Source organism: Sinocyclocheilus anshuiensis, unplaced genomic scaffold, assembly GCF_001515605.1.
Source record: "Sinocyclocheilus anshuiensis isolate Anshui unplaced genomic scaffold, SAMN03320099.WGS_v1.1 scaffold292, whole genome shotgun sequence".
In the NCBI taxonomy this organism is placed as follows: domain Eukaryota; kingdom Metazoa; phylum Chordata; class Actinopteri; order Cypriniformes; family Cyprinidae; genus Sinocyclocheilus; species Sinocyclocheilus anshuiensis.
In genome coordinates this window covers 224,536-235,239 of record NW_015555757.1, presented here as the reverse complement: position 1 = coordinate 235,239, position 10,704 = coordinate 224,536, and the positions used below count along the sequence as shown (strand labels likewise).

At 38.0% G+C, this 10,704-nt stretch overlaps 1 protein-coding gene across 2 annotated transcripts in view; it reads right to left on the bottom strand.

The window, feature by feature from the left end:
• Positions 1 to 10,704, bottom strand: part of LOC107673935 (sodium/potassium/calcium exchanger 3-like) — an 85,819-nt gene that overhangs the window by 18,287 nt on the left and 56,828 nt on the right. For both annotated transcript variants that reach the window (XM_016467768.1, XM_016467769.1), the window contains one exon: positions 536 to 612. In XM_016467768.1, coding sequence (XP_016323254.1) covers positions 536 to 612 — 77 coding nt within the window. The remainder of the gene's footprint in view (positions 1 to 535; positions 613 to 10,704) is intronic.

The following is a 10,704-nucleotide window of genomic DNA, read 5'->3' as shown; positions in this document are numbered from 1 at the left end:
TATGTAATGTATGTAATGTATACTTTCATTACAAACTTTAAAAAAAAAAAAAAAACAATCGCTACTGGGGCCATACATCTGATGTAATGTATACTTTCATTACAAACTTTAAAAAAAAAAAAAAAACAATCGCTACTGGGGCATGTTGTCACATACATCTGTTAAATGAACTTGATTTGTTGCACTGGTTAATGTGGCAAAGACATTCTGATTGGACATCAAGCTCTTACAATATAATTTAAGTTGAACAAACCCTTCTCTGCTTGAACACCTCCATTCGAGTGAGGTAATATAACCTGAAAATTAACATGATCAATTCATTAATGTGTACCAATGAGCAAGTCACTTGGAAAATCCTTTGTAGTCACTGTAAAAAAGAATACAGGTGAAGCTAGAGACTGCCCTGATGCTTGAATAGAACTCACAGCCTTGTGACTTTAAGTGTTCGTGTAATTTCATAGGTTTAGCAAGAATAAGGCATTCAAACTACTGTATCGAATGTTGAAAAGGAAAAGCAGATGGTAGAGATACTTACACATAGAACATGCAAGGCTACAGCCCCCTCCATTCGCTCCTGGTTGGTAAAGATATCATCAGGGAACTCATGTATACCTGCACAAAACACACACACACATTTGGCTACATGAATAATCCATTTATAACACAAAGAGCAGCGCACATGTGTCTCAGAGATTCTTCCCACTCGTTATACATCATGTAATTAAACATATGGATGACTCCAGAGGAAAATTAGTAAATGCTTTCAATCACAGACTAATTATACACAGCATAAGTTCATCTCATTAAGGTAGAATGTGCTTGCATATACTTTTGTCTCTATTAAAGGGCTAGATCACTCAAAAATGAAAATTGTGCAACATAAAGGAGATATTTTGCAGAAATGTCTGAGCTTCTCTCTTCCCTACAATGAAAGTGATTGGGGACCAAAGCTGTCAATTTTCAAAAAGGGAACAAAAGCACCAAGCGACTATATTTTGTGTCTTCTGAAGCCATATTATAAGATGCATGACAGCATGAAATTTATGTCATTATTTGATAAATAACTTGCCTATAAAATGTTGCTTGACACTCGTGGTCACCATTCACTTCCATTGTATAGAAAAGAGCAGCTTAGACATTTTGCCCAACATCTCTGTTTGTTTCCGATAAAAGAGAATGGGTTTCAAAACACATGAGGATGAGTAAATGATGACATAGTTAATTTTTTTTGGTGAAATATTCCTTTAACAGTCCAAAAAGAGTTCATTATTCATCAGCAGAACCCATACAGTGAAACATTTCTACTCTGATCATTCAGAAAAACAAAATGACTTTATCAGACGTCATTCACTGAGCTTCAGAGAGAATTGACAACTATATGACTGTGGCATTGGTGTGATTTTCAGGAGCTGTTCTTGCGGTTCTGACGGCATTACTGCTGCTCCCAGTCCATCGCTGCTCTGTTAACAAGCTATTCACTGACACAGCGTGTCACCCGGCCAGCTCCATTGATAAGCCCGCAGCCTGCCGACAGAATCGGGTCAGTGAGAGTGGCCACTTATTTGCCTGGATTCGGTTTTACATTCTCTAAGATGGTGGGAGTGACAAAGTCAGCTGTGAGCTCTCTGAAATGTTGCAATTGTGCTCGTTCCTACACAGCCCGTTGCCATGACGTCAACATCCAAGATACTACAGGCCTGATTGAAAAGCTCTGAGACCCCAGAGACTGGCTTTGTTCCATTCGGGGAAAAGCCTGATCTCTCTGTGCAAACGTGAAGCCTGATTTATTTAATTGCTGACAGAAAAATAGCTCAGAATGTGTGTAATTTTGAATGGCTGTCACTTTTTATGATTGAAAAACAGACAATATCTTGAGAGACTAAAATAAATTGCTTGTCTGATCCTCTCACACCATTTTTTTCCTCCAATATCGTTAGAAAGAATGTCTTTTTTGTGTCTATAAAAGCAAATTTAATCATTTTGCATGCTATTTTATGTTTTATTTTCATTTATGGGTATTTCTTTATCTATAGACACATTTGTTCCTAAGGAATTTTAGAAAATTAATTCTCTTAAAACCATTTTGACAAATTTTGGAGAATTCTGTCATTTGAATTATTTTTCATATTAAGTGTCATAATTACAGATATAGGACATTTTATAAGGTATATTTTATGATTGAAAGTCTGGGTCTAAGATAAGGGAAAGTAAGGGTCTTAAAAGAATAGTACACAAAATAAGTAGCCATAATTAAAAGCAGGTAAAAAGTTAGATTTTGTACAAAATATACTATATATGTGAACTTCACATAAGAAAACAAAAAAGTTGTAATTTGCTTGTTTAAAAAAAAATAAATAAATCAAACCCTGAAGTTCTGAAAAAGAACTTAAAAAGAACTTATATTTTCAGATTCAGCATTTTCACAACTGGCTGCAGTATTGCACAAGTACATATAACGTTATTTCCTCTTTGCACAAATGCAATGTTACTGTCTTGTGCTGCCACATTGTGAGCAAAGATGACAAACTACAAGCTAGTTATCAGTTTCATAAAAAGATCAACATAACAGTTTTTGTATAACATGGCAATCATTACAGGAATATTTGCAAGGGTGTTTGTGCGTGTCCATGGCTGCACAGTGCAGTGACATTCTCTCCAAGATCACCAGGGAGGTTGAATGCGTCAGCAGGCTTCACACTGCCCCCAATGCCCTAAACACCACAGAGGTGAACTCAAATAAACTAAAAGAACTCACAAAACAATGCTTTATCATCCACAAGAAAAAAGGCTCTCATCTGGTGCTTCTGTAAGTATTGTACATTTAATGACACAAATCCTTCATAATTACACACGGACAGTTCCTGAAGTGTGTGAAAAGAGAGGCTGACCCTTACTCTATGACCTCTGGGACTCCTATCAGTCTCTGTGCGATCCTATTACTTGTTTCACACACAAAAACAGTGTTTAACCCGAGTCAAAAGGCTTCTGATGACAAACAGATGAATAAAACGCTGGACCGATTGACTATTTTTATCCAAGGAACAACAGATCTGCTCTGGTGCTCTTGGTTCACATGGATTTCATTGTTGGTGTGGCCTTCATTAGAGAGTCACAGCCTCTCGTTTCTGGTCCCTTCGCAGAGCGCTCCCTGGCACAAGAGATTCTGATTAATCTAATTTCAATTACAGTGCCAATGAATAAAGCAGCACTAAACAACAGCCAGTTACTGCGAGCGGATCAATTAAAGAACACAAAACAGCAACAGAAAGATGAACTTGGCAATGTTGAAAGGGTCTACAGAAAGGTCCTTTCTGTAATTATGAAGAAGGCAAACAAACAGAAATGAATTCGAAATCTCTATATTGTACACTGGCAACAGAGTTAAAACAAATGGATGAGGCCTTGGTTCCTTTCTCAGAGCGACTGCTAGCAAAGAATTAGACAAGAACATTCCAAGCTTGTGAGAAAAGACTAAAATCACCCGGAAAGTTAGGATAGAGAAGGACAGGGCTGATTCTCAGCAGGTTTGGACCTTGCACAACCTCATCCTCCAGAGTAACAGGAGACTAATGGCCAATAGGAAGGACATGCAGACTGTCCACATACATTAACCGCTGTTAGCGCCGACCCCCTGCTCAACTCCTCATGAGGACATGAGACAGCCGTACGCATCCAAGTTCCCTTCAGAGCATTTTGTGAGCTTTGAGCTGTTTAAACAAGTCTACTTCAAAGGCTAAAAATCAGAAGATGCAATGCTTCAACTTCAAAGTAGACGAAAATGCTGCCTTTGCAGATACTATACAAAGGTAGGAAGACAAAAAGGTAACATCCTCTAAGATATCCACCAAGATGTCTTCTGGTTGGATTTTGAATGGAAAGAAAAAAAAGATTAATTTTTAAGGAATACTATTCATAAGTTTGGGGTCAGAAAGATTTTATAAGAAATTAATACTTTTTTTTAAGCAAGGACACATTAAATAAATTGATCAAAAGTGACAGTTAAGACATTTTGTATGTAACAAAATATTTCTATTTCAAATAAATGCTGATCTTTTGAACTTTTTATTCATCAAAGAATCCTGAATTTTTTTATTACAGTTTCAACAAAAATATTAAACAACACAACATTTTTTAATTATTTTAATAATTTATTATATATTGATAATACATTGATAATGATTATTAATATTAATAATCATCAAATTAGAATGATTTCTGAAGGATCATGTGACATTGAAGACAGAAGTGATGAATAATGAAAATTCTGCTTTGCCATAACAGGAATAAATTATGTTTTAAAATATATCAAAATAGAAAACTATTAAATTAAATTGTAATAATATTTCACAATATAACCACTTTACTGTATTATTAATCAAATACATGCAGCCTTTGTGAGCTGTATAAGAGTCTTGTAATGTGTGTGTATGTGTATATCATGCATATATCTAATACCCTCATGCATGCATGCAGTATATCCAAAGCTCCCTGGAATTTGTTTTAGATTATTAGACATTATGTTATTGTGCCTGGGAAGCCAGATTTATTAGGAGACAAAAACAGTTTCCTTTGGAGACAAAACACTGCCTGTTTAGTCATTGAGTGACTGGACAGTGAGGCAACAGGGCATCCTGACCTGAGGTTTCGGACACAGACACAGTTGTGGAGTAGCTGTCAGTCAAACAGAGAGAGTTATGCCGAGTTCACACTGCACGATTTTCAACTCTGTCTGGTGCAGGGTTGCCAGGTTTTCGCTACAAAACCCACCTAATTACTACTCAAAACTAGCCTGAAAATAGCCCAATTGCATTCGAGGGGGTAAAAATCGCGTTCGGGGGGTAAAATACTATTTTTTTTTTGGCGGGGTTCTCCTGGTACAATTCACATTCCAGGGCCTAAATATCAGTTATTGGGGTCGCTTCAGGGAAGTCGTGGGAAGTCGAGGGAAGTCGTGGCCTAATGGTTAGAGAGTCGGACTCATAACCCAAAGGTTGTGGGTTCGAGTCTCGTACCGGCAGGGATTATAGGTGGGGGGAGTGAATGTACAGCGCTCTCTCCCACCTTCAATACCACGACTGAGGTGCCCTTGAGCAAGGCACCGAACCCCCAACTGCTCCCCGGGCGCCGCAGCATAAATTGCTCCGGGTGTGTGTTCACGGCTGCGGGTCTGCAGCTGGATATATCTCCTTCAACCTGCTGACATAAAAAACAACCGGCGGCAATCGCAGATTTGGCAACATTGGTTCGCAAACTAGGTTTCATATAACTCCTCCCCGAAAATCCCGCTGCCGTGTATCTTGGTCTCTCATTGGCTGTAGGTCATCGCCGATGTGTTGTTCAGTCTCAACTAATTTCACACAGCGTGATTGTGAATCGGCGACAGCTCCAGATATTTAGCATGATTCCCTCAGATCGCGTCTTTGATAATTCACACTGCGTGACTGTCACTCGCGTGAACGAGCACCGATTTGCCTCCGATGTCGGGCATTTGTCGGCGATTTCACAAAACCTGTCGGCGAGTGAAAAATCGGGCTAATATCGTGCAGTGTGAACTCGGCATTAGACATAACAGCTTATCTGAGAGTCGGACCTCTGTAATTCCAATCAACAGGAAGGCAGCATCTGTTGTCAATTAAATCTAATTGATGAAATTAAAGCGCTTCCGTCGTCGAGACAAACAGCTACTGGAGAAAGTTTAGAGATGTGACTATCTATAGTTGTTATGCTGTGGCTTGTACACTTATACTGTACAGATGCAACTATAAAAAAAAAAGCAGTCTACCTGAATACACTCCATACACGCACGAAAACTATATGGAAATTGGAACATATAAATACTGCTGCATATATTGTGTTGTATTGTAGAGTGAGACAGACAGATAGATAGATAGATAGATAGATAGATAGAGCAGCTCTGTGAACTAAACCAATAAAGAGCACAAATATTTAAGACATCAAATGAACTTTAATTCATTCATCCCCTGTGGCCTGGGAAAGCCGGATGGACAGAAAATCTGGAATAAATCTTGTTTAAGGTGAGTCCTGACAGATATTTTCATTATTAGGAACTTTTCTGGGTTGATTGAGGCCAGATTTAAAACATGGCACGACGGAGACATATTGCTTTGCTCTTCATTACTTATGTTTGGTGATTACTAGAGAAACCCCTCTGAGGATTTGATATGCTGTCTCCGTCATTATAATGCTTGTGTGGTTTAAAACAAATTACCCAAGGGAGTTCTAAAGATATCGTACTTTCCATCATCAAAGATGCGAGTCAAACAACTGATTCACTTAGCGACCAAACTAGACTACGATAACAAGTAGAGCGTAATGATATATAAAGCACTTGTGGCTTCTTACATAATGAGAAGCTTAACTGAAGACCAACTTCCCTCAAAGTTAATATCATTAAAAAAATAAATACTCAATGAGGGGCTTTTTTAAGTAGTAGTAACAATCTACGTTATATTTGCTTGCTCACACTGTTTTTTTTTTCTTTTTTATTCTCATTCTGTCAAGTCGTAAACTTTATAAAAGCTTCATGATGACAGCTTTGATTTTTTATTTTTGCAGCATCCTGAGGGATCACTTTGCCAAAGTAACACTCACTTTCCTAGATATCCACTCTTGTTTTTTTGGTACATCCCTACCATGTCCATATTTGACCCTGTAGTTTAATCATGACTTAATTCCAATGTGGAACCCTATGGAGTACTAATATGGCATTCACTGGCATATTTTGTGATCACTTCAATATGAAATGCAACATAATGACTGCTGCTGGTGACATAACTTTGGGACAGATGCTGAGTTGTTGACAGATTCCATGAAAAAGTTCTGCTTCTTAAGTGATTTTCCCCTATAAAGCTGCTTTAATTGTCATGCGGAGCCTTTAATCCTGTTTTCCCATAGATGACATAAATTGCCTTCCGTCCATTTAACCATGTAAATTCTATAATTTGCACTTAAACATTGCTGGAAATGCATAATCCAGTGCATGTCCTCAAAGAACTTTGTCTAATAAGGACAAGACAGGCCTATGGACATTACACAGAAAAGTAACGTAAAGAGAACTTAAGCTAATGCAATAAATGCTTCATTTAAAGCTGGTTAATTGCTCACCCAGTGTTCTATACCAAATTATATAATTCAGGGATATTTAGGAAGACGGCAGTTTACTAAAATTACAAAAACTGGAAAAATAATAAATGAAGGGTAAACAGAAATACATAAAAAAATAATAATAATAAAAATGACAAAAGTGCATAATTACTAAAATAGTAGTAATTATAAAATTATTCAAATTAAAAAAATGAAAATTGATTCAATTAAAATGTAAAAATAATTCAAAATATAAACTAATACTAAAATAATAATAATAATAATAATAATAATAATACCAAAATTACAATTGTACACAAAAGAAAATATAATGGTAAAGTTATCAAACATAAAATGTACAGTAGAAAAAAAACTGTATAGCTACAATCATACAGCAAAAGAAATAAATAAAAATAATATAAAAAAAATATATAAAATGTTAATAAAACGTTTTTTTTTTTTTTATAAAGCTAGCTAAGGATAGTGGCATTAAAGTGAACGTAAAAGCATTTAAATGGCAACAGGGTCTTAATATGATTCACTTACAAGGTACATTTGACCCAGTTCGACTGCTTTACTATTTTTCTTATGTAATTGATACACAGTTTATTATCTCCACCTCAACAGGGAAATCGGTGATTGAGAGGGGCTGAAGTGTTGATTGTAAACATGGGTAGCGGTGCTCAAGTGCTTCAGGTACAGCGTTTGAGAGGGGACACTCAGGACCGCTAATTAATGACATGACTCGCATGCCAACAACACTAGTCCTCTCCGCAGTCAGCCTCAAACACAGCTGAGATACCGAGACCAATTAGTCCTGGATTCAATCAGAGCAATTCACAAGCCCCTCACTGCTGCACTAACATCAGCGTGCAGTTGTTTCAGCTGAGCTCTCTTCCCTCGTAAACCAATCACAGCTATATTGTGCTGCTAATGTCTAATTACATGATAAAACATTCATAGTCACCTAGAGTCCTTAATAACAAGACTTTTTCTAGTATACACATGAAATGTTCTAACACAAAAGTAAACTAGCTGATTTTTCTAACCAGGTCAACAGATAAATAAGAAGCAATGTTCTGTACCTGCTTATGTAAAAAGGTTGAGCAAAGAGAACATAAGTGATAGGAGATTTGAAGGCATGCAATGGTCAGATTATACTGTTTTTGAGCTAAAACATTTTCTCTCTCCATCTCTCTTACAGAAACACACAAATACACACATAACCAAAGAAACAGAGGCTGGGATAAGCATATTTGATGATAGATGCAGAGTCCTTCTTAAATCCCTGACTTTTAAATCTATGCAGGATCAAGCAGGATTGACCTGCACTGTAGCAACTGGGGTCCAGACTCACAGGGGGAAAAAAAACAGCATCCGTCCATGCTTCTTACATAAGCACACAAATATTATATAATTCAGACTTATATAAATGATTCATTCTAATCCTATACATCATTAAATAGATCTCAGGAGGTAAGGCTTTTTAAGAACAATGCACAAATGCACACTACAAGACATTGTGTAGTGAGCAGTTACTAAAAGTAGAATAGCAGAAGGGGAAATTATTGTGTATATATATTTTTTCTCTGAATGGTCAAGATACCTGAAATGTCTCTTTTAAAATAAAATATTATTAAATTAAAAAAGTTTAACATTGGATTTAACAAATTTAAGTCAAATAATATATTGTGACGAGCGTCCCGAAGCTTCATCAGCGTCGCCCTGGAAACAAACGAGGAGCACTTGGCCATCATCATCACAGGCTGATCGGTCACAGCTGCACCTCATCAGGCGGCGGCTACATAAACCACGCAAGCCCTGCCATCTAGGAGATTCCTCCATGAGACTGAGCCCTAACTCGCCCTCTCATTTTTTCCCACAGAAAGCAGCGTGTGACCGACCAGCCCCACAGGAGCACTGCACGGACCCTCTGCACTGGGAAGATGGAAGAGAGCACTCACGGCACCGGAGCACCTACCTGGACCTTTCTCACTATCACCCATCACCCCAATAAATCCACCCTCCGGGGTATTGATTGAGATTACTTGTTGTGTGATTCTTCACCCCGTTACAATATGTATATATAATAAATGTATAAATTCAATAATTATAATAATATCAATCTAATAACAATAATTATAATAATTACTGTCTCTGCTACTGCATCCCTGATACACACTCTTATTTCAACCATGACAATGAGTAGTTTGGCATGGTGATGGAAATGACAGTGTTAATGTATTTGGTCTTGGCGGAATAGATCTGCTGCACTGATGCTGATTGTTGCTGCTGCTGCTGCAGAGCAAGTGATAACATATCCACAGACATGCTGTCATCATGTAAGACATGCTGCTGCTGATGCACATATATAACACATATGAAATTACCCGTAGTGATCTATATGGGTGGAGCTGGGGGAGGTGGAGGGTTTGCTTGCAGCAAACACAGAACCAAAACATTTCAATGTTAAGCAGCAAGCTCACTGGCTGCAGAAACAGCAGAGGCCAATCAGCTTGTGCCATGCTGGATGATGTCATGAACTAGATATGTATGATATCAGTGCTACTGCCGTTCATATCCATTATCATTGATTTATTGCTTCTAAAAGATGCTACTGCATGTCAACCAAACCATTTCTTTTTCTGAAGTAATATCCAACTTCCCAAATGTTATTATCTGCATGCTTTGTCATTTACACAAGTGTGATGCATGATCTAATCTATTATTATGTGATGTCATCCAGAGTGGAGTGGTCTGGTGTGGTCAGGGAGATGACAATGACCCAAGCCCACCAACCTCTGCCACTAATCCCTCTATAAATGACAGATGACTCTGGGGAGAAGGGGATATATTATCCATGAATGATGCTGGAAGGGTCTAATGCATTAGTATAGTCACTAAGGACAATGTGATCATTTTATATGTAGTAGCATGTAAGGGGCATTAAAACTTTCCCGCTCAATCTCTTTTTGTACCTCCACTCTGCTGATTCTGTGTTTGTATATGCAGGGTGTTTGGGGACAGCATGTGTCCATCAGCTAAACTCTACAAATCCCATCCTAATCTGTTGCATGATGATATGTGCAGGAAGCCTGAAAAATAATATTCAATACATTTTCTCCATTATTAAAATATGGCTGCCCTTATGCCATGGAGTGCACAATTGGCAAAAAAGCTTTAAAAATGATCATGTGGTTCAGGAGATGATAGGGAGAGATTCAAGGACTCTTTTCCCTTGTCCAAAAGATGTGTATTTGCTGAAGCTGAGACAAATTTCCATCAAGCTTCTGAGAAATATGAATCTGTGTACTGTTGCCTCCATTATGGCAGTTAAGGGTGCTTGATGCTGCTCCTTCAAAACCAGTTTTTTGAAACCGTCTCAGGTTACGTATGTAACCCTAGTTCCTCGAGAGAACGAGACGCTGCGTCTCGGTGCCATACTTCCGGCGTCCCTGCCAGCGCTTGCTTCATTCCTAGAAGCTGATGCTGGCTCCGCCGCACGTGCTTTTATAGCTTCCTGGTCATGACGTCATCCGCCGTGACGTCCCGTTCAGCTATTGGACTGATTTCACATGTGATTCAGAGCGTGGGTCGCAG